General features: G+C 44.1%; 1 protein-coding gene across 1 annotated transcript; it reads left to right on the top strand.

The window, feature by feature from the left end:
* Positions 1 to 49: 49 nt before the first annotated feature.
* On the top strand, positions 50 to 23,464 carry cfap61 (cilia and flagella associated protein 61). The gene is made up of 25 exons (XM_034580594.1): positions 50 to 149; positions 1,041 to 1,186; positions 1,632 to 1,782; positions 2,066 to 2,142; positions 2,310 to 2,377; positions 2,458 to 2,578; positions 3,297 to 3,420; positions 4,266 to 4,445; positions 4,701 to 4,795; positions 5,565 to 5,604; positions 5,750 to 5,886; positions 6,568 to 6,694; positions 7,135 to 7,212; positions 7,452 to 7,658; positions 8,697 to 8,825; positions 11,464 to 11,591; positions 14,875 to 14,967; positions 15,489 to 15,657; positions 15,836 to 16,013; positions 17,954 to 18,246; positions 19,061 to 19,388; positions 20,382 to 20,464; positions 21,045 to 21,256; positions 22,854 to 22,947; positions 23,025 to 23,464. The coding sequence occupies exons 2-25, from the start codon at positions 1,041 to 1,043 to the stop codon at positions 23,160 to 23,162; spliced, it is 3,396 nt and encodes a 1,131-aa protein (XP_034436485.1). The 5' UTR covers positions 50 to 149; the 3' UTR covers positions 23,163 to 23,464.
* The last annotated feature ends 1,558 nt before the right edge of the window (positions 23,465 to 25,022 follow it).

A 25,022-nucleotide genomic window follows, 5' to 3' on the forward strand; every position in this document is an offset into this window, starting at 1 on the left:
CGGAAGAAAAAAATGTCCCTGGCACCAATTCGAATAACGCAACGGGAAGTCGGCCATTTAGTATCTAGTGGCCATTTTGTCCATTTTAAACGTTGTGTATTTTAAACGAACTCCTCCCGGAGCTTTCATCAGATCGGCTTCATATTGAGGTGAGTGTCATCTTAACAAGATGGAGATCGGATCTACCTTGATCTTTTGAGTTTTCGTCACACGGTGTGAAGGTGGCGTGGCGTCAAAGTTAGAACCAAATACTCTCTTGGATTAATATGCTCGACCAAACAGGAAGTCGGCCATTTTGAACTTAGTGGCCATTTTTCTCATGTTGCATTTTGACGAACGTCTCCTCGAGCTTTCATCACATCAAGTGTAAATCTACCACATTGAGGTGCAGCAAAGGTTGATCCTTCGCCAAAGGAGACGAAGTTATCATAACTCCACTATGCATTGTCCAATCAGCACCAAAATTCGGTCACATGTTCAGAGTCCAGGCCTGAACAGCTCCATGTCTCAAAATGAAGTCAGGGTCATAGCGCCACCTACTGATCAGCGTGAAAATGAAGATGTTGTAACTCCACTGTGCATTGTCCAATCGGCCCCAAATTGCTCACGCTTCACCAGAGCTTCGACCTGAACAGATCTATTAGTCTGTATGTAGGGATAGTGCCACCTACTGGTAACAGAAAGTAAGCCTCGTTTTACAACTTGAATCAATTTACATTAAATTTTCACCGTGTGGTCTGCACTTGATGACGTAGACCGTAATGCAGGATAAGTGGGTGTGGTTTGGCATTGCGTGATGGACACAGAAATTAAAGCGTGTATCCTTCCCGCAGTGCACAAAACGCACGCAACTCGGTGCAGTTTCGCCCGGTCCCGGTCTGCCGTCCCCAGCGACCGCATCAGGTCTCGAGTTCGCCGGTTCTCGGGCCCACTCAGTGCCGCCTCGCAGCCCTAGATTAGTACTTTATTAGAAGTGAATACACAGAAGGTAAAAAAGAGTTTAATCTTTATTTTCTATCTTTTAACCATTTCCGGTGAAGATGCAGACCATCACTTCAGACGGCGGGGAGGAGGTGGAGGCCGTGGCCGTGAGGAGAAGTGAATCTGCGGACGCTCAGGGGATCGACAGCCTCATCAGCTCCGGAGCTCTGACGATCTCTGGAAGAGTGAATATTATTCAACTGCTGTAAGAGAAACAAACCTTTTCTTTACCAATATCTTTACTGTAAAGCTTAGTTAGCTTCTCTGAGTGTTAGCAGAAACCTTCTTGAGGAACATCTGACCGGGGTGTTGTGGTGGTCACTTCTGGATTCCACCTGAAGCTCCATGTTTGTGTCCAACGTGGAGGGAGTCTCAACTCACTTTTATGTTTGAGGTTATCGTCTCGTAAGAAAATAAATAGTTTAGTGCTTTCTTATAAAGTAGTTTTTAGTGATTTAACTTATGTAAGAGCCCCATTAATTAAGAGGTACAGGTAGTTAGGAGGTAGTTGAATCATTTAGTTAGGGCCCGAGCACCTCCGGTGGGAGGCCCTATTGAATTTGTAAGGATTATTCTTGTTATTAGATCTTATTTTCAATTTTCAATGTCACTGTCATCTGTTGTCTTATCTGCTCTCTTGTCCCTCCCAGAGAAAAAGCCAACCTGGCTGTGACCCTGACAAACGAAAAAGACGACATCTTGGCCCACGCCTCCTTCCTGGATCACCCTGTTGGAGATTTGGTGGATCAAGCTCACTGGGAATGTTTCCTGCAGAAACACTTCAGTGCTGAAAACTGCACGGTCAGTATGATTCATGAATCCAAACAAAAACTGAAAAGATCTGCTGATGTAGAGCTGCTCTTAAATGCAATTCTCTTTCTAAATCTGTTTATTGATACTGAATGTTTTGAATTATGTGGAATCACATAATTCAAATCACTTTATGCCTCCACTGTCCTAATCTGACTTTGTGTTTAATACCACTTTCTTACCATTACAAGTTGAACTTGATTTTGTTTCTTGGGTCAGGTGAGTTCACGTTGACATCATCTGATGAAGTTTGCTGTTTTCATTCCGTCTGCAGCCTCAGAACACGCTCTTCCTCCACCTCTTCGTGGCACAGCGCAATTTCTCGACAGCAAGTGTAAAGGAGATAATGAGGTATGACAGGATAAGGTTAATGATATCAAACGTTACCTCTTCAAAGTAGAGAAGAGCCCGTCCAGTGACGTGAATACTGGGTGTTTTGGTCTGAAGCCACCACATGACTCTAGAGGAAATATTTATACAGGGTCTACTAACTTCCCTTGTAATGCATCTCTTTACAGGGCTGTGTTTAATGCCATCACAGAGCTCGAATACATCTGCCTGGTCACCCCACACATCACTGATATAGGTAAGGAGCAGCCTCAGATTAATTCCTAAGTTTTAACTTTAATTTCATGAGACTCAGCCTCTTGACTTGTGTTTGTGCAGAGCCGGCGCTGAAAGACACGTTTGAGCCGCTGCAGAGCCTGACGGACCCCGGGCCACGGTGCTTGGCATTGATCTGCCACAGACGGCAGCACTGTCCCAGACTTCATATCCGCCCGGCCAGGTGACTCCAGAGGATTCCTCCCTTTTAACACAGCATCTGCCTTCAAATGGCCATGCTCACAAATCAAACTAACTTTAACCGTCTCAAATTTGACCCATGTTTAAGGAGAAGGTTGGAGGTAACGGTGACTATGATGCACAATATTCAGAATGTCTGATTTGCATCTACTTCGTAATAACTTGCTAAAGTGAAAGCAAGACATTGGTGCTTTTCTTTGATGGTTGAGTGACTGTGAATATGGTGAATGTTTCCTCTTTCACTCCCACTCCTCATCCTGAACGTCAGTTCTGTGTAACTCTGGTGAGTGGGTACGACCTCCTGTGAGAAGAACTGACTGTTGCAGCTTCAGGAGAACAGCAGACCTGTAGATCGGTTCAAAAGACTTGGAAGTGATTTTAAAAAGGAGCGTTTATCTCCAATATTCATCTAAGAAACTTAAATTATGAAGAGTTTAGTGGACAAGGATCCCAAAAGAACTAATCACCACATGTGGCTGCGGAGTGCGCTGTTGCTCAGTTAACTTTGAATGCACCTTTGGGTACTCTCAGGTAAAGAAACTCGTATTATCACACATTTGTTATGGTCAGGAACTTACCAGAATAACATCGCAGTCATGTTTGAGTCCATTGAATGAATGAATCTCCTTTCTCCCCCTGTGGGCCCAGCACCATCGATTCCTTTCACAGAATAATTAGAGTCTTTCTCTTGTGTATTACAGGGAGGTGGATCATGACGACATCATGCACATATTTGAACAGCACGCTAAATTCTTCGATCAGCCGTACGTCCTGGCCGAACTCATTGATGCGCAGAATGAAGATAATCACTCAGCTGTTTGTGAGGTTTGGTCCTGATTTGAGACTCTTGCACACACAGATTCCCTTTTTTTAGGTCGTTTAATCTCAGCTCAACAGTTTTTTAAAAGTAAAAACAAAACTACAGTTCACCATGTCTGCTTTGTGTAGTCATGTAAATGATTTGTCGTTGCTGATCCACTCTTCTGACCTGAAAATGATGCGATGGCAGATCTCTGATGCTTTGACTGTCAGAAACCCTGCTGGGGTCCGGGAGACGACAGATCTCCCCCCCCCAGTCGGGACGACATGTGTTCATGGCAGCATATGGCAGATACGAGCTGATACTTGGCCAAGACATGCTCTCACTGAACATATTGTGTCCACACATCTGAAGCATTTTGGGCTTTTTGTCTGGAAATGTTCAGCACTCAGAGAACAGACCGTCTGACGAGGCCCGAGAGGGTTGATCTGTTCACGCAGAGCAATGACGGGATTTAAAATAAACTCACTTTCTTTTTTAGAAACATGTTTCCTTGTGCTTCATGTCAAGAGCATGATTTCTGTCCAAACTCGGCTTATTGGCTTGTTGTAAATGCAGATCCACATATTTAAACCTTCTCAAGATTTATCATAAATTATTTTCTTAAACATTTTTACATGAAAGGATCTCTGTTGAATCTCATGATCTTTTTCAGAAGATTTCATATTTTAACTTTCTTCCTGAGAACAATTTGTCTGCGTTGCTTTAAGATCGTTCAGTAGCTGCTGCTGCTCATCCAGAATGCTGAGTTCGTTTGATGTTTATTGCCAACAAAGCAGAAACATAAAATCCGAATGTTAAGGAGACGTGAGTGTTTAAAACAGTGTGAGTGTCTTTGTCTCCTCCACAGATCGATGGCGTCACTGTCGGGTTCATCAGTGTCACTGCTGATGTCGACTTGAAAAAGCTGCGTGACGGCTTTGAGCTCAGTGACTTCAACGGTTTGTACAAACCACAACAAACCGAGCTGGATGAACCTGGAGAAGCTGACGAGGAACCGAGACGAACACAAACCTCCACTTCACAACAGGTGAGTGGAAACATTTCATGTCTGTGAAAGACAGAGATTTACCATCAACATAAATGAAATTATATGATTTGGTGATGACAGTTTTCTGTTTATATTTAAATCTGTTTACATTTGTATTCCTATATGCATGTTTGTGTATTTCTACTCATCTCTCTTAAGTTTATTCATTCATATAAACCTACTTTAATTTCTGTATTTCTACAATTATTCATTTGTATATTTCTAAATTTCTTTTTTCCGTCGCTCCCTTTTCAGCACAAGGGAACACATTCAGCTGGAGAAGAGTTTTCACAGAAACCCAACGCTTTCTGTATCCAGCTCTTCATCATGGACAAGAAATATGAAATGAGGTAACGTTTCTAAAGCTGATCATCAATAATATCAAGTGCATAGAAAAGCCCCAAATACTTTCAGTTCTCTACTGTTAGAGAACCAAACATGGATTCATCAGCCACTGACTCACCAACAATGCACTGCTGATTTGTTTTAATTAAAAATACTAGTGACTGACAACTGTTTACAGTGAAACTATATGTTATCCATGTCAAAATATAAAATTATATAAAATTGATATTTATAAAATTATTAAGCATTATAATTAATCATTCAAATATTGTATAAACAAATGCTATTGATATAAAAATGTGTGAATAACCTTTTAACATGAATGTTTTTGCCTTTTTTCTTTTGCAAAACAAAATACTGCATTGTTTAAAAGCAGGTTAATGGATCTGACAGCTCCAGAAATCAATTTTTAATTCTTTTTTCAAAAGTTTTTCCCTGAGCGCCGGCGGCAGCCGTCCAGCGTTGCATCAGTCAGATGCTGTGTGAAAGCAGAGAGTGACTGTTAGTTGGCTCCTGCTGAGCCCCCCCCCCACGCCGCCTTGCCTCCCAGCTGTTACTGAATATGGAGTCGATTCGCTCCCTGCCGAGAGTGAGCATGTTATTAATGAGAGTCGCACTTAAAGCGACAGCGAGCTGAAGGCGAGAGGTTGAGCTGGAAGCGACGGGCAGATCGGTCGTCCAGTTGTTCCACCACAGTGATCACCAGCCGGGCTTTGATTCTCCCACTGGCACAGAAACATATTTTGACATCATCCTCTCCTCCTTCTCTTCCAGATCAGTGGACTTTATTCCATATGTGTTCAAACTGTTCCCTGTGAGTATCTTTACACGTATAAGACACTGCCTGGTGGCTCTTTATTCGAGTCACATCATTATTCCATAAGTTCTTTTATACCTCAGCAATGTTAATAAGAAAATGACCTTCATTAGTGAACCATTGGATATCTTGTGTCTGTCAGCATCGGGACTTCTGCGTCTTCACGGTACCGTCTCTTTCCGCTGAGTGTCCGTTGCTGCAGAGCTTCCTCCGGGTGCCGCCACGTGCCAACAGCTCATTGGTTCACGAACTCTACGTTTCCCACCGCGTGGGGCTAAGGTGGGTCGTCCTTTATGCTGGAGTCTTAACGTTACTATTTGTTCTTAATAAACCTGTCACCATTTCTGCCCTGGTTCTCTCCTTCTGTCTCTGTTCATGTCGGCCTCATTCCTTCAGTCGCCTGTATTTATATATTTAACTTTCCTCGGCCGTCCACCAGATGCCCTCTGACTTCCCCTCGTTTCCATCGGACCTTCCCCACCCACTCACACGCCTGATCCTGGTTTCCAGCCAGGATTCAAACCTCCCTGTTTCACATGCTCTGTCAGATTGTTGCATGTTTCCTCCTGAGGCATTTTGTTCCTCATCGAAGTTCCCTCACTGCATCGGTCCACCTCCTCAGCTCAACTGTGACTGAGGGTTTGCTGTTGTGAGAATTTGTCATGGGACGTACTTTAAAACCCATTTTTTAAATACATTTTGTAGTGATGATTGATTCATGTCAGCACTGGCTGATCCACAGCAATGTTCCCTGTCTCCCTCTGCATTAAACTGTTCCACAAACACAAAGTATAACGAAATAAAAGTTGGGACAAAACTCAGGATGTTGTTAACAGTCAGAACCCGCAACTGATCAACCTGGATTTCCTGAAGCACAACTTTCAAACTGACACTTGTAATGTACATGCACCATCTTTCCAGGCCACTGTTCCTCGGTGTTAATGCTGTGGTTGTTCTCAGGCCTGTGGGGGTGAGACCGGCTGTGTCTGCAGACCGACCTGCTGTCTCTGCTCTGGTCCAGGGTCTGACGCTGAGCGAGTCCCTGCTGAAGGACCTGGACTGTTTCTACGAGAGCCGCGGTGACCCGGTCAGTCAACACACTCAGCTACGTGTTTCTAATGTTCATCTGTCATATGGAGTCAGCTAATTTGGCTAAATATATAAAGATATAAACTGTTAAACTGTTAGTAGAGAAAGTGTCAGGGTTGATATTCAAATGTTTCTCCCTTTAACTTTAAAATGATTGTTTTGGACCATGTGAGTGGAGCTGGTACTATGATTGTCTTGGAATATCACACGTATGCCAGCGAACAGATTGGTGAGAATTCGGTTGAGCGGCTTCTCCTCTCTGACTGACGCCCCAGCTGTCGCTGCTGCAGCTCCAACACTGATAATCACTTCTCAGATGAGAATGCAGCCGCTTCATGTGTATTCATGGTTCTGCACTCGGCTTGGGCTTGAACTCGGGACGTGCGTTCAGCTCAACGCACGCACGTTTCCACATCGATCTTGTTCTGCTGGTTTCAGGACGGGCTGCAGCTGCAGGCCTTCGTGGCTCAGGTGGACGTCGAGGTCGTGGGGATTGTGATCATCAGAGACGAACAGGTACGTGCAGTTCTCTGGTCCACATCCTCACACCAACCTGAAAGCTGGAGGGTTGAGTTTTGAAAATCTTAAACCTCTCCAAATGTTAATGAATTCCTTCTTGGCCCATACCCGTCCTTACAAGTTTCAATAAATATGTTTCGTAGTTGTTGTTTTTTAATATAAAGAACAAACATTTATCCTGGAAATGTTTCTCGATCAGAATGAATCCTCATAACGAACATGATTCTCTTTTTCAGGACATCGAGTTCATCCGCGCCCACTTCAACATCGAGAACTTCATCTATTTCAGCCACCACCGCTACGAGGAGCACGCTCGGATTCGCCACTTTGTCCTCAAACCGTCCTTCCAGCACTTCACCAAACACTTGTTCAAAGACGTCCTGCGCCTGTCTCACAGATCCTGCCTGTACCACCGACTCTACCCCCCACCCCACAGCCAGCAGGTTTGTGCACAGGGGCCCTCACTGGCCCTTCAGCAGCACCAGGCCCCTTCCAGCCTGGTGCTGCTTGTCTCTAGTGTAATGAGCCTCAGTCCATACACTGCAAAACATGTCGGCCCTTCAGTCCTGAGATGATTTCACTTCTTGACCAAAGGGATAATTTAACTTTCATCCTCCAGGATAAATTCTTTCTATGAAGAGAAACTGACAGATTAGATTCATGATGATGTTCACACACAAACTAATTTCACACTACACAAGTAAACAGATTACATTTGCACATATTGGATAACTTTAAGTTCAACCCAGAAAGTGGCTTGATACCAGGAAACTGATGAAGTGGCTGAACCGTGAATTGAAGATGAGCAGACAAATCTTTGAGATAATAATTTAAATCTTTTAAAGTTAATGTTACACTGATAAAAATGTGATTATTATTGAATAGCAATCAAGTTATAAAAATAAAATAATAAGAAGTCAGTAATTTCCTGTGATAAACCAGGATTTCTTTGCAGAGAACAACTCTAAAGCCGCTCAGACACCGTAGGTAAAACTATTCTTATTCTGCAGCTTAGATTTGCTTTCTCCGGTAGGTGGATTTGTTTTTAAATGTAAAAACGTTCCAGCTTTGTAGCGCGTCACTATTTGCAGAGCGTGGCCCTCAGCACTCTGCGGTCCCCGGGGCCAGGGCAGCAGGTGCCGACGGTGCTGCCAGCTCCACCTCTCCACACCATAATAAGACATTTCCTCAACGTGTAGAGGCCTCCACTTCCTCTGCTAATTACCTTCCACAAACAAGCAGCAGGCTGAGAGATGATGATTTGCAAATAGAATAATGGCAGAGGATGAGGACTGGCTCGGGCAGTGGTTTCCAGTCATCATCAGCTCCTGTCAGTGGTGTAAACCTTGCATCATCTAACCTTTTCACCGGAGCTCATTATCACTTTGCCTCCCGAGCCCCGTCACTGCTGCTGTTTCACCTCTGAGGGGATTTTCTGTCTCTGAGCTCACTGACACCGAGCCCTCTTACTCTGCTCTCAGAATTCCTGCGTCCACCATCTGGATGGTGTCCTCAACTGTGCGGTTCCCATCCGCCCACGGCGCCAGATCATCTACCCGCTGGAGGAGCTTGGCATCAACGCCCCGTCCAGGCGGATCACAGAGGAGCAGGTGGGCTCAGCAGCAGCTGGCTGGTGGAGAGCAGCCTGCCAGGGAATGTAAATTAGCTGAGCGGGAGCACAGCAGGGTGTGGATGTGACCACTAGATGGAGCTGTTTCAAGGGAAAAGCTCAGTGTCCCATCTGAGCAGCTTTTTTCACACTTAGAGACATTAGACATTTTAAATGTGTCAAACTACATCATTGCAAACTTAGAATGTCACTCAGCAGAGTTCATACCTCCAGCAAGGCCCAACAGTCCCAATGAAACATTTGAGTTCACTACATCCACATTTGAATTTCGATTGGCTCTGAATCATAAATATCCGTTCCCTAAACAACTCTGTCTTTTTGGCTTAAGATCCCGCTTTTATTCTGAGAAACATTATTAAAAACGTCCTCTCGCTGCTAAAACCCCAGATGTAAAAATAGATTGTTCCCTCCACCAAGGAGGTTAAGTTTTTCAGTTTACTTGTAATAAACGGACTTGTCAGGTTGAAGAGTTTTAGAGTTAAAGCTCATTCTCTCCTTGGCAACTTCCCCTTAGCTTCAATATGAGGAAGTGACTTAAACTTCATTCTTTATGGTCTTTAAAAAGTCTGAAATTTGCAGAAACTGGTCGTGTGCGTGCACGTTTTCATTTTGGTTATTGGAGCCTCAGTTTGTTCATTCCTGTGTCGATGCTGCAGATTCACTGAGAAACGTGTTTTCTTCTTCTGTTAAAGCAACAGGTGATAATTCCATCGCTGCATCGTTTCTATTGAAGCACCAGCTTCGTGCCCTGGTCTCAGTGTGGCTGTGATTTATTTTAATGTCCTCTACTTCAAATATTTACCACGTGCACGGCATTGCTCCGTGCACACTCGCGTTCATTTCACTCCATCAAACCCAGTCCGCCCCTTTCGCCTTGGTAACGTGGCAGCTGTGATTCCCAGGCGGCCGTGCAGATAAGAGCTTCGCCTCCGAGCTTCGCCTCCGAGCTTTGTCTCTGCCTCCTGATGTCGTCCTGGGAGAGATTAATCTAATTTAAAGCACCTGTTCCCTCTCTGTCAATACAGCGTCGTATTAAACAGAGCTGCGGTCATTGTGTGTATAAAGGTGAAGCTTCTCCAGCATGAGAGCTGCTGCACCTGCTCTAACTCACATGCTGATGAGATTGATGAGTTTAGTCTTTGTGACGACATCTGGTTCCTTCCTGCAGAATTCAGGTGGATGCATGGAGGCATTTTATGAAACGTACCTGCAGTAACAAACGGTCTTTTTACATGTTTCATAAATGACAGAATGCAGCATCTGCAAGACACAAGATTAAAAATCTAATCATATAGAGTTTTGTTTAAAGGAGACACCTGATGCTTTTCAGTGTTTATTTCCTATAGTGTGTTTTTATAGGTTTATTTATGAAAGTAAACCGTTTCAAGTCAATACACAAACTTAAATTATCAACCTGAATATGAGCAGCAAAGATCTGTATCTGTAGTGTCACTGTGACTCGTGTCACTAGCTGTGGTCCAAGTTTCTTCTTTGCCTTGATGAGTTTCTAAATTCACCCACAACTGAATATTTTATTTAACGTTTCAACCTGGGTTGCAGGAGGATGTCGGTGAAAACACAAAGTATAGAATTGTAAGTTCCAATAAGAAATCTGTTATTGTGTAAACCAGTGTTTACATCTTTTGTTTCTATTGTCTCACTCCCTAACCTCCGTCGATGATTCTGACCTGATGACAAGAGAAACAGAATCAAACTTTGAAGAAAATTAAAACTTCAATGCCCAATTATACTGAAAAACATATTTCCCAACTTTGGCATTTCAGTTTTATCTGCTTTTGTTTAATTGCTTCTATCTTTAATATATAATATATTATACAAAAGGCTCCTTTATTTTCTTACCATAGTCGAACTCAAACCCTCAGAACATCTCTCTGTGACAGATGCTGCCGCTTGGACCCAAGCAAGGTGCATTGTGGGGCATTCTGCCTCATCACAGATGATGAAGGATCAATCAGCTGCCTCACATCGCCGGGCGAGGGCCAGAGATGTTTGGTGCTGGAAGAATCTGTAAATTAGGACGCTGTGTTCCAGTAATTCCTGCGGGGCTCTTTTGTAATTGTTGTGTACAAGTGTTCCTTATCTGTCAGGTCACATGACCCCTGCGTCTCCGTCTCATTAGGCTGAGGCTGCAGTCACTCTCCACCTCTTCCAGTTGGTTTTCATGAGCCAACACAAACAGCTGGAGATGCAGGATGACCGAGCACAACAATGGGAATAAATGTATTTCAGAAATAATACAGAGCAGCTTAATGATGAAAACAACTGTGACCGTGGCTCAAGTCGGGAGCGTAGTTCAGGAAATGCCATGTTTCTTGAATTAACCATGATACCAAAAGACAAAGTGACCCCCTCTGAGGTTGTGTGCAGGTTGGTACATTTTTCCCGGCGACTTCATTTGCTTTCTTCCCAGTAAATGAAATGCTACCGTCTTCGTCTGGCTCACGAAACAAACCAGATTATGTAAAATTATGGCTCCGGGGATTTTAAAACATTAAGTATTTTAAAGAAAGTGGCACTTGACAGTCTGTGAGAGACGTCCTGCAGATGGAAGTCAAACCAGAGATTCTGACAGCTGTCTTTGTGTTTGTCTCTCTCAGGCACCGTTCGCTCTCTGCCTCATCAGCAGAAAGTTAACCCTGGAGCCAAAGGTCACCATTAATGCCCGGATAGTGGTGGTGGGGGCGTCGGACACGGGTTTATCTTTCCTCGAGGTGCTTTGCCTGTGGTGAGTTTGCCTCCGTGTCATTTTTCTCCATGGTGTGCTGAAGATTACCGACCTGCTGTTGAATCAGTAGCTGCGGTGTCACACAGGTTTCATCCAGGACAAACCACAGCTTCATCATTTGCTCAGAAACCAATCAGCAATTAATTAATTAATCCAACAACTGAGTGTTTTGTGTGTATCAAGCGTAATCTGATTTATCTGTTGTTCCTGAGTTCCATTGTCCAAACACACACAACCTGCTGCAGTTTATTTTGACTCAATCCCCCAGACGCCCTCCTGCTGCCCCAGATCTTCACCAGTGCACCAGATGTAGATTAGTCTGCTGAAACGAGACCCCGACAAAAGCACCTGTTCCTCCCAGTAACTAACAAACACAATGACTGGCTGTTTTAGGAAATTACTGATGATATGACATATTCAGGAGCCGTTTTTTAAAGGTGTGACAGGAACCAGGAGTGACAGAGACAAGGGAGGAAATATGGAGAGACACAACAATAATGTTAGACACACAACCAAGACTTCTAGAGAACCAGGATTCATACCAGCAGAACAAACACTGAGTCTTTAACACAGGCAGGTAACAGACACCTTATCTCCAAGAGCCAGTAAACGCATCACATGTGGTTTAAAAACACAAAGAACTCTCCCATGAAGAGCACTGAGACGGTTCAGGAGGGATAATGGACAGATGGCCGCTGTCATGATGAAAAGTGTTCACATGATCATGTTGATCAGAGATTCTGATGCGTCTTTACAGGAACACTCCACGCTGTCGCACAGGAACCCTGCAGCCACAGTAAAGCTCCTCTTTCATTTCTTTATCGTCTTTATTTCAGGAATCCAATCTCTGGAAATGTCACTTGACTCCGGGTCGAGCGTCTTACATGTTTGCCTTCATCCTCGCTTTGTGAGATTAACTGCTCCGGCAAATAATAAGAAGCGCCGGGCTGCTGATTCGGAACCCGGCGATAGCTGCCAGGCAACCGGGGTCGTTGTTTAGTGCGAGTGAGATCTCGCTGGTTGCAGGGCTGCTGAGGCTGGCACGGCCCCCGGTGCCGAGTGTGTGCCCGCAGCTGTCTGAGGCCCTGGCATTCAGGAGGGCCAGCGCTGGCCCCCTTTAATTAGCCCACTCCACTGTTTCCCCGTCAGGGATCTGCGGCAGTGATCTGTGTTTGCTGCCACTAATGAGTTGACTAATGAGACAGTTAGTGTCCGCTGCACCGATGGCGAGGCAGCGACACATTCAGAGGGCGAATGATGGGTCAGTTTCGTCCTGCTGCGCCCCCCCCCCCCCCCCCCTTATCAGCCCTGCCCAAACATCCCACCCCCTCAACCCCCACCCCAACACAGCTTTCCATGTGCTCAATGAATCCAGCCCAGCAGCAGCAGCACCCCCCCCCCCCCCCCCCCCCCCCCCCAACTCCATTACAGACTGGGACGGGGTCAGACAGATAAAGAGCTCTGCGGCGGCTCGGCCCTCCGCTCGCCGCGGTCAGGCTGCAGGGTCGCGGCGGCCGCCTGTCACCGGCTGATAACAGAACAAATCCAGACCCGCTGATTCAGTCGCTTCCAGACACCAATAATTGGCCTTAATGCCTCAGCGCTGCTTCACAAATCCACCTCCTGGCTCAGATTAACAGGGAAAGTTTGACTGCAGCCACTGTCTGATGCTTGATGTGATGTATTCTTTGCGTGTTCACATAAAAACCAAAGACCAAACCACTGATGACAAACCTGAGGAATGACCAGGAAAGATAGTTTTGAATTAACCTCTCTTCAAACAATTAAAACACACATCTACAGATTTAATATTTCTTTACGAGTGAATAATACGACTTTAAGGAAGAGAAGAGTCAACAGCAAACAAAGTAATTAACAAACCGACTCAGACAATCATTAGTTGCTGTTTCCAGAGAATTTACTGCTGTTTTACTGAATATCTAAAATATCAAAACATGAACCACTAATGAAAAACAGTTCAACTCTAATGTGAAACGTTATCGTATTTATAAATGCAAGGGTGCATGATGTGGACCTAATACTGTGATATTATATCATAAAGTACTTTCCCCAGAAATAACAGACGATTCAAGTTTACAATAATAGAGTTGAACTGTTAAATCTCCAATCTGACTGTGTGTGTGTGTGTGTGTGTGTGTGTGTGTGTGTGTGTGTGTGTGTGTGTGTGTGTGTGTGTGTGTGTGTGTGTGTGTGTGTGTGTGTGTGTGTAATCAGTGCAGCAGCATTCTGGTGTCTGCTGCTGTGTTGTGCCGCTGGACGTTGATTTAGCAGGAAGCGGCGATAAGAGCAGCAGGTGATCAGAGGCGACGGGGAGATAAGGCTGGACACTGTGGTTCACACTCTGCTGCTCTTATCAGCTGTGTCATGTCCCGGAGGCCGACACAAAGGACGTCCTTTGCATCACAACAGATGGTGTTTTTTAAACCGAGGACGGACATCGGAGCCGGGAAGACGGGTCAGGCTGGAGAAGTTTAAGATGGATAAAGCAAATCTTCAAATGAACTAGGGGCAGTTGCGTTGCATTGTGGGTAATGTAGGCTCCGGGATTTCACAAGAAGGAAAAATGTGTGAAATCAAAAAGGTTATGACTTTCTCTTCAGTTGAGTTTTATTGAAACGAAAACTCTTGGTCATTGAGCCGAACTTCACGTTGTGCTTTAATCATCAGAACGGAGCACACATCTACAAAGTCCAGGCGTCAACAAACAAAATGGAGGCTTGATATTTTACAGTTAATCAATATTAATATGACCATAAATAAACAAAAACAGAATGCAACCAAATATATTAAACTCAAAGTAAGAAATTCAAACAAATAATAAATGTTTATTCTGTAAAATAAGTTTTCATATCAGCAAACACTGATCCCTTAAACAAGACGTACTCACAGCTTGATGAGGAGACATCTGATCCTCGAGGTTACTGCTTTGTATCTGAGCTCATGTCCTTTATTTACTTTCATGTTTGATGCTAATATTTAGTACTCGGGCAAAACATGTTGCAGAGTTTATGCATGAGTTTATGTATGAAAGCAGCCAACCCTGGCACATGAAGAAAGGTTAAGAGTTTATCGATTCTTCATTTTCCTCTTGACATCATTGACAGTCGGGCTTCCTGCACATTTCTCCTGAACGAGGAATGTAGTCGATGCAGAATTTAAAGTTGTCCTTCCCCGGAACACATTCCTCCCACTGAGCCATGTGTATATTCACTATATTCTGTGAAAAGCCTCTCATGCCGAGCCGTGTTTTGTTCTCTCGTAGCCCTCACCTGAGGTTCAACAACCTGACCCTCATCTCAACGCACGGTTTCCCCGGCGACTACAACCACGAGGACGTCGGATTTCTGTCCACAAGGTGAGTCAGTGGAACAATGGCTCACGTGGGTATGGGAAAAAAATATCTTGTTTTGGCATCTGAACACAGGAGCAGGATAAAAAAACATCTGAGGAACAACTACTCGTTAATTTACTTTTTCAATGTGATGCACATACCAGAGATTTAAATGAATTCCAGATTGCAATGACGAAACATTGCACGTGGTTCCCTTGTTTTCACCATATTTAATAAGAAACTGCACAATTGTGTACAAGTGCCCTTTTATATCATAGATAAAACCAGATAATAATATAGAAAATAAAAAATATTTAACTGCAGACGACACTTAAAAAGGGAAAGGACAGATTTCTTTAATTTGACGCGGGTGGCGATCCGCAGCCGATAGACGAGAGCCGAGTTTTACAGCCTCGTTAGAAGCTCGTTGAGGCAGAACTCGGACACAGACTTCAGATAGCAGCATGCTAATATGCTAATATGTTAGCATGTTGGAAAGGAGGTGTTGCAGCAGAAAGTCTCATCGTCTTTCCTGTTTCCTGCAGTCATGCATACAGCAGCCGAGACTTGGCCCAGCTCCCGCTGCATTCCTGCGTCTGCGTGGTGACTGACAAGATGGTGGGCATCAACAGGAAGTCCAAACACGTGCTGGTGTCTGGAGGTGAGAAGGTGCCGTACGACCACCTCATCCTCTGCACAGGGCTGCAGTACCAGGTGAGCTTCCTCTGCATGTGTGACAACGCAGACTTTCACGTTGGTCTTGATTTATGAACAAGACGAATTCTATAACCTGGTAAAATATTATGAATATGTCATCCGAACAGTTAGTTGTGTGTAAATCACTTTGGATGACTTTAGTGACGTCACTACTTTATACCACATGATGCTGTAGGTGCCCTGTCCCATTGGCGTGGATCTGAACCAGCCCGTCAGTAACGGCGAGCTGCAGAATCAGGCCGCTCGCCGCAGATACACCGGGCCCGTTCCCTCCAACCTCTTCACCCTCAACGACCTCCACGACTGCGTGGCTGCTCGCCGATGGCTCTGTGCCAACTTTGTGGATCTGGAGGGTAAGTGAATACCTCCTCTATATACACACACACACACACACACACACACACACACACACACACACACACACACACACACACACACACACACACACACACACACACACACACACAGAACCTAATATCAATCTGTAGTAGTATGTCATTACTCCGCCAGTCGGAGCTGAAGTGCCCCCGATATAATTAGCATTATTATAGCTAATTAGCTGAAGCGAAATCTTTCATCTCTGTGAATCAGCCCGGCCTCTTCCATCCATGTTGCATTATCATATCACTTTCTGGGAGCCAGGCTTCTCAGAGCAGCAGAAAATACACAGTGTCATTAAGCAAAATTAATCTGCTCTCTGAAGGAATTGTGCAGCGATGTAGAGTGAAGCTTTTATTCATACTAATTAGTCCATTCCCAGTCATAAAGGAACGCCATTAATAAATGCAAATTGCAGTGGCAGACTCCAGCAGATACCGTGTTTATTTCCATATTCTAATAACAGAAGGAAACGGGACGTGTATGTTAATTTTAGCATTAGACTAAAGCGGTTCTGTCTCGACACCAATGTTTAAGGATATAATTCTTACTGACAACAAATCCGATGAAAAGACACAAACGATGTGTTCGACTTCTCTCCTGTGGCTCATTAGTTGTGACTAAGATGTGACTCTTAAAAAATGACAAATAATAATTTCCTTAGAACTCAGTGTAGTTTTTTAGAAACAGAAGGAAATGTTGCATTTGTTTAGGACTATTTTCAGTAGAGCATTGATCCACATTATGTGCTCATCGCTTTTCATGTTGAGAGATAACTGATTTAAAATGGTCAATTCAAACGTTCTTTGCAGATCCTTGCAACCGTTCACAGAAAAAGTCGATCAGTTTTGTCTTATGGCGCCAAATATTCCTTTAAACTTTGAAATGTGTGATGTGTAGATGGTGGAAGGGGAGGACAGCTGACCTGCTTCCGGGACACGTCCCTCAGTCCCGAGCCTTTTCTAACTCCTCTGGTTCAGCACCATGGACAGAGACAGAGGAGACGGATTCGAGTTCTTTTTGTTCCCGTGTAGAAATGTTTCAGATTTTATTTGAGCTCCTCCGTGTCACGTGTTTTTAATATGGTGGGTTTTGTTTCCTCTGCTTAATTCTTACTTTTTTTTTGTATAACACAAAACATTTTATTTACACAAGAAAACATGAATTATGGATAAAATTACCTGTTTTTGAAACATTAACTCCAAAACCAACAAAATCTCACTGTACACAATGTACTCGTATTAAATCTCAGTTTGTTGTTTGTCTCGCAGACCTTCAGAATAACGGCATTAATGCTTCGGGCTCTGTGCTTGTAAATTGAACGTAAGCAGTGAAAGATGAGAACATAAACTGGGCGATCGTATGTTCTCTGAAGCACATGCATCACAGAACAGGAGATTTAATCAGGAAAAACACATTTAGATGCTCATATTTATGATTGATTTCTAAAGTCTGTTCATACATTTACCGTCCGGCTCACGGTTACAGAATCTTTGGTCCTCTTTCACAACGTGTGCAGATTTTTCCGTCCTTGTAAAAGGTTTCAAATATTCATAAATGGAAAATGTTTGGATTGAAAAAGAGAAATGATTTGCATCATGTCTCTTTAGACAAAATGGCTCTTTTGCCAAACAGCGTCTTTCATGGTCAGTTTCTCTAAATGTGGAGCTTTGTATTGTGAAATTATAATTTAAGATAAACATCTGTTGTTTCTACAAGAAGCCGTGAAAACTGAGAGAAATTAATACAAATTATTTAACATGAAATTAGCTTGTTTTTCCCAAAGGCTTTGTTTCTTTTAAGAGTTGATTTCTCCTTTCATCCAAGTCTTCATTACTTTTCAGATTCTCTAGTGTTGAAGATGCTTTGAAACATCATGGAAATATTACACTGTTTCTTTCTTATGTTTGTCCAGATCATGCCGTTGTGTATGGAAACAATATAGACGTCTACACCACAGTGGAGACTTTGCTGAGCCTCGGTGTCCGAGGATCTCGTATCCACGTCGTCCTCCCACCTCCTGAACCTGACGTCTGCTGCTTCAGTGACCCGGCTGTGGAGAAAGCTGTGGCGATGGCCACAGAGAAGGCCGGCGTCCAGGTCCACAGTAACTGCCTGCTGGCCCAGATGAACAACGGCGAAAACCCAGACCCGCTCACATCGGTGTCGTTCGCCACCGACGCAGAGCCTCTCCTTCTGCAGTGTGGTGTAAGTTTCTGGTAACTTTTAAAATCCACTGGACGAATTCAACGTTCAACCAACCAGTTATTTTTCTTACAAAAGAACATGTTCTCCAGACAATGGAGGCTTCTTAGCCAAGTTGGACGAGCTCGACGAGCTGAATTCACCAGCAGATGTTGGTTCTGTGTTCATTTTCCTCCTGGAAGCAGAATGTTTGTCAAACACAATGATTTTGGTGTTTTTCCCATTTACATTGTTTGAGGGAGAGAATTGTTGTCTGGTGGTGTTTTGTGTTATCTGGAGAAGAACTGTTGTTACTATGAGACGGTGCAAGTTCCAAAATATTACACAAAGAAAATGTGGAAGGAAAATATACTCAACACATTTGTGAGGCCTCAAGGATGCATGCAGTGTGTTATGGTGAGAAACATTTAACACAAACTCCAGAGGCTTTTAAACTTAACTAATAATTTAAAACTTCCATAGTTTCCGTCGGCTCGATTAACAAACAGAAATACATTTGACAAAACTGCCTCAGCCTGTTCACTCGTCTGTTTATGAGCGTGAACACCTCCAGTACTTTTATCAACTTAAAACGAACTCTGGAAAGTTTGGTAATCTTAAGTTTCATGACAATGAGCATAAAACATCTGCTAGTACAGAGATAAAGTACAGAGGTAAAAAGACTAGAAAGAGACACAGAAGCATACGAAGTCAAATTTAGAGTCAAAGAAATAAGGACAACTACTATAAAGAGGACGTTAAGAGGAACTTGCTGAAATATAATTGACCCAAATTGTTCCTTTTTAAATCTGATGATGACATAATCTTCCTCTTTCAGGTCTTCATCAATCTTTCCAATAAAGGAGTCGACTGCGATGCCTTCAAGAGCATCAGCGGCTCCTTCCTGGTCTTCGACGGCCGACTCGTCATAAATTCCTCGTTCCTCACCAGCGACTCGGACATCTGCGGAGCCGGACCCGTCACCAAATTCTCCCGGTGCTACTACTCAGACGAGTGGTCGCACGCCAGCTTCAACTCCAAGGAAGTGGGCCAGGAGCTGGCGGCCATGATGCTGCTGCTGTTCGACCCGACGCAGGAGCCAGTGGACGAACTTCCATCGGACCTGGATCATCTGGTGCCGCTGTACAAACAGGCCATGATTCAAGGTGTGTTATCTGCTGGTGGTTTGGTTTTGATTGATGCATTCGAGGGAATCTGAGTTTTAAGAGTTGATGAGTTTTACAATCAAGTCTAGAATCATTTCTAAATCTTATTTGAGTTGTGGAGGCGACAGCACAGGTCCTTTTCCTCCTTAAACCTTTGGTACCAATGATTCAACCGGACTGAACCACTTTCATGTGCATCCAGGACTGGAAGTGTCTGAACAGGACCAAATCAAATCCCACTCGACTGTTCTATCAGCTTTCCTGCTATTTTATTCAGTTTTCAATCCCAAAATTCCTCCACGTTCAGCAGCAGATCTCATATTTCCATATTTGTTCAGGGTTTGTCGGTTTACCTCGACGCTCTCCTCCTCCGCGTCCTTCCTCCCGTCCGTCCACATTGTTGTCTGCTGTTATCTGAGAGAATTCGTGCTGCCAGTATTTTTTCATTATGCTTTTATGAAACGTTTTCCAATCTTTCACCAGCCCACCCACTGCCGATGTTATTGTGACGGACACTCGAACCGCAGCAGGGCGTAACAATGCCGTGTATTCAGAGTAACCAAGGCCACTCCACAGGTTCACGTGTGCCACTCGGCTTCGCCCTCCTCACACACGTGAAACACATGAACTTTTCAATGTTCAGGCGGAGCAGCGATGCCATTTCACCGCAGGAGTTCATTGCCGTGGCTCCGTTTTCCTCTGTGGGTGGAAGCTAACACTGAAATCTGTTTTATCATTTCTCTGCTGTTGCCCAGTTGTGTTGCTCGCTCACGTTCCGAACAATGAAACTTTGTTTTCTCCCCGTTGACCTTGACGCCATGATGGGTCTCTCTGGCTGAAATATTCTGGATTTCAGATTTTCTCTTCCAGCTTAATTTTTCTGGTTATTGGTTAGGTTGTAGTTTGTAGAAAACTAACTAACACATCTTATTCTTATTCAGAGGTTTATTTAAATCGTACCACGTCCTAACCTTTGTGTTTCCCTCTCGTCAGGTGGGAAGCTGCCGGGAGGATTCAACTACCTGCACTTTACCAAACCAGCTGCCTCCAACCTGACGGATCCTCCTGTTGAACATGTACGACTTCACTGTCCCACGTTAGTCTCCTGTCAACGAAGCCAAATGCCCCAAACTATCTTTAAAAGTTCCCATATGGTCTGTGGGCTTCATAAAAGTCATCAAAAGAAAGTCGAGAGGATTTTCACATTTTGTTTATTTAATCATAAAGTCTATATATACTTATATCTTTTTTATATTAAATTCTAGTCACAGTTTTACAAAGGTTGCCGGAGCAGGAAACAGGAAGTTGACATATGGATGCGTTGTTTTGAAAATCTATCCCGGTGTCAGAGTGGAGTTTCCAGACGTCTGATTGGCTCCCCACAGCTCAGAGTGTTATCAGAGGTCTGATGTTGTTCTCAGCGACGGCTGCTGTAAATCATCTGAAACAAAAGATGAAATTACTGCTGCTTTCTGCTCATGTTTCCACTGAGGAGGAGGGGACGCGTCACTCAGAAGGGACTGGTTGGGACAATGTGACCTCCTCTTCCTCGAGGCTGAATGAAACCAGTCAAACTAAATGACGGTTTCGTTTTATTATCATGTTCAGCTCTGATAAATCAGCAGGTTCTCTCACTGTGTGTTTATCCATGTGAAGCTGGAGGACAGAGGGATCGTGACCGGACGAGTGGAGACGGGGGATTACTTCTGTTTGCACCTCGACTGCTTCGAGCTGGTGGAGACGATCACCTGCTTCTCTCTGAAGCCCCTCCCCGTCTCCAATTACCTGAGCCTGTATGGGAAACACCAGCAGCTGCTGGGCCAGATGTTGAGCCGCTACCACCAGAGCCTGATCCATGACCTGTACAGGTGACACCAACACAAATGAAACTAGAGGCTTCAGGGCTTTTTATGCTTTGAAACAAAATAAATCTCTAACTGAAGCAAACGCAGGTTATAAATATGATTATACTTCATCAGATAAGAAAAAAACTCCTGCATCATAAAGAACAACGTAAGAGACGAAGAGACGTTTCTTTTCTTTCAGCTCAGGAGGGAAACAGACATCAGACACTTTCAGTACAATGTTGGTTTGTCAAAGACTAGTTTCATCAGATTGGTATCCTCTGCACCGTTAGAGATAGATATTAATGTGGTTAATGTCCGTCATTGTACAGAAGTACATGTTTGGCTGTTTGGGGCTTTTAATAACATCTGTTTTCATAACTTACTTCTGAACAAGTTGCAAACAAAGAGACACTTTCTGAAGCAGAGGCAGGAAGTGTTTTCAGAGAAGCTGCAGGTAGTGAAACGTCTCGTCGTGTGTCTGCTGACTGATGAACTCACACGTCAACACATGAGCAGAGTTGACAGCAGAGAGGGACAGAGACTTAGGTCCAGTTTCTTTGTCCTCATGCTGTGTGTGTGTGCTGGTGTGACTTTGCAGAGTGTGTGTGTGTGTTTGTCAAACAGCGGGTGACCTGCTTCTGAGGTTTCAACACAAATGACCCCCAGACATGGACGTCTATTGTCCCCCGCCTCCTAATCTGTTTATGCAGCTCGCCAATCTGTCTTTGTGGCCAGTGGAGGACGAGACAAAGCCGGGGCCTCCCCGCCGCCGCGGCCGATTCCTCACTTACACCACTCGCTCAGCTGACTCGTAAAGTCATTGTGGAGGCTGCCAGAGCATCATGAGCCGTTAAAATAATCGATTGACCGTGTGGCGGCTGGGGGTCATTCAGCACACACACTTAGTGCGGCTTGTGTGTGTGTGTGTGTGTGTGTGTGTGTGTGTGTGTGTGTGTGTGTGTGTGTGTGTGTGTGTGTGTTGGGCGGGGGTTCACTGATTCTTAGCTGTTATTTAAAGGGTCAGTTCACCCAGATTATGACGGAAGATGTTTCCTCTTGTGGTGGAGGAAGTGCTCAGACCTTCACCCGGATATTAATACAAAAATAATACGAGTGAAAATGTGAAAATCTTGATACTGTCCGTTCCATCCACAGATCGTCAGTGTTTGAGCTGCAGAAGTTAGAGGAGAGAAAAATATTAGGACTTTAGTTTCTCTCTTCTGACTTTACCCTAATATTTGCTTTTATTGTAAAATATTTGATGAATGTCAATGAAATGATGCCTAACATTAAATTTGATGGAGAAGTGTCTTCAGGCAATTGCTTGGGGCCTTGAGCTGGGGGGGGGGGGGGGGGTAAAAACGACACCTATTCTGTGAGTACAGCAGACTGACGTGGGGGATGTGGGGCCCCCCAGGTCCCCTGGAAGTTGTCACACATACACAATGAAACAACAGTTGTCTTGTGGGTGAATCTGCTAAGCACGGGCCCAATGAGCAGAAGTTTCACAAAAACCTTTTGAATCAAATGAAAATGCGTTTTTTAAACACTAATACTGATGTGATGGATTCTACCAGTGGAGGATGTCAGTGGTGGATGTGTTTGTGTCGTTCTGCAGCTTCTTCAGGCAGAGCTGGTGTTTGGCCGTTTATCACGACCGGTTCTCTGACTTCGAGCTGGAGCTTCAGCCGATCACCTCGCAGAAACTGACGGTTTGTTTTTAAAGATTGAATATTAAACCTATGGAAGGAAAATGCAAAACAAAGTGAATAATTCCTTTTCTCTGCAGGACGACGAGTCGAGTGCGATGACTGAGGACGGGTTTGACGAAGTGGAGAGTCGAGCGGCTCTGAGAAGCGGCGCGGTGAAATATCTGAGCTACAATGAAAACCTGCTGCCCATGTTCGCCTGCTCAGGACAACTGTGACAACACAACTCACCCAACAGCGCACAAACAGACACACACTCACAGGAAACTCTCAAACAGTAACTTCGTGTCTTTAGCATCGGAAGACGAAGCTCTGTTAGTTTCAGAATATAAATTACAATCGTTAGTTTCCAGGGAGCAGAACATATTTCATGCTACGGTCCAGTGATGTCACAGAATCTTCTGACGAGTCACTGAAACATTTATATTTGATCAAGTCTTTGGATGTTTTTCCCTTGAATGTTAAGAATTTAGAGACTAAATGAATTCCTCCCTTTTCCAAAGAACCATGTTTTACCTCCTTTTTAAAAAAATAAATGTGTCTTTTAAACATCAAACTGAATTTGTATCCATTTAAAAAGTCTGAATTTGACGTTTACCAGCTCCCGGCGACTGAAACATGAAATAATTCAACACATTGAACGAATGATTTCTGACACACGTCGACATTTCTGCTTTTATTTCCAACAAAAACATCTCGTCCATAATGTGCCAACTGTAACTGACCTCTCCCCTCGGTGACTCCGCGGCAGCGTGACCAATCACAGCGGCTGCAGATGAAAGTGGATGTGTGGCTTTATATGGAGGGGGGGGGGGGGGGGGTTGTCACTCTACAGCTGTATGCTAATGAGGCTGAAGTCTGTCAGGAAAATAACCGCACACACAAGCAGCTCGTGTCCTGCAAACAAGCTGCAGGCTGAGAAACCACCAGACTTTTATTTATATTTCAGATGCTAACGTGAATCATTTATTCATTTCTGATGTGTTCTTATGTTCTTTTATTGGTCATTTGACAGTTTTTAATCTTTAATCTGTCTTATGTAAAATGTTGCTGTTCCTAAAAAGAGTTGTTTTCTTACATAAGAGTTTGAAAGAATTTGATTTCCAGCGCAGATCCACATGTTTTCAGGGATTTTCTCTAAAGTAGTTTCTTGAGAATCCGGTTGTTGCTCTACAATCAGAGAAGAATCCAACCACGTTGATTCAAACAGGAACAGGTTCATTGTTCCACCAACTCACTGAGGTTTCAATCTGGTTTTGAAGGAACGATTTCAAGGACTTGCATGAAGAAAGATGCCAAGATGGAGGTTTTGTTTCAGAGGAAATCAGATTTTAAAACCTCACGATGTTTGAAATGTGATCACATTGATCGGCTATCGATCAGATATCAGCTCAGTTTGGACCCTAACTAGATACAGTGACCTGCTGCAGGTCACATCCCATCATGCCTCAGACACTTCCCATCATGCCTCGCGCCCTCAGGTCCTGACCGGGTCAGTCCGGACGTGCTGGAATTGGGTTTGATGGTTTATTTCCTTTTAATCTCCTTTTGCCCCATTTGGAAACAGAACGAGCGCACTGATTACGCACAGCACGCGCCGACAGTATCTGGGGGCCAGATTGCTCCTGAGGGCCCCCACTACTTCTACTGCCCCCCCCCCCAACCCACCCGCTTTCTTTAACTGTGCAATTTCCTTTCCAATCACGGCGGCTCTACAGCTTGCACAAGCGCTGCCATTGTGATGCAAAGCAGGAAACCCTCCTCTCGCTATTAATTATGTATGCGTGAAATGACGGATTCATATGTCCGGAGTTAACTGTCACGCCAGCGCACGAGCTGCAGGGTCCGGGTGATGTTTGGTTATTTGTAATGTTAGAATCCATCCTCTTTATCCAGTGCGTAAAAGAAAAACTGCAAAAGATTTTCTTAGAATTTCATAAATTCTAAAAATCTGCACCCAAGACTCAAACTGTGAAATCAGATTTACATGAGATTCATTCGGGTTTGGAGCTGCTGCTGTTTCAGGAGGAGTTTTCACTTTCTGTGTTTTCAGTTCAACATAAACTCAGACTGGTTCA

The sequence above is a fragment of the Hippoglossus hippoglossus genome, chromosome 24 (genome assembly GCF_009819705.1).
Source record: "Hippoglossus hippoglossus isolate fHipHip1 chromosome 24, fHipHip1.pri, whole genome shotgun sequence".
NCBI lineage: Eukaryota > Metazoa > Chordata > Actinopteri > Pleuronectiformes > Pleuronectidae > Hippoglossus > Hippoglossus hippoglossus.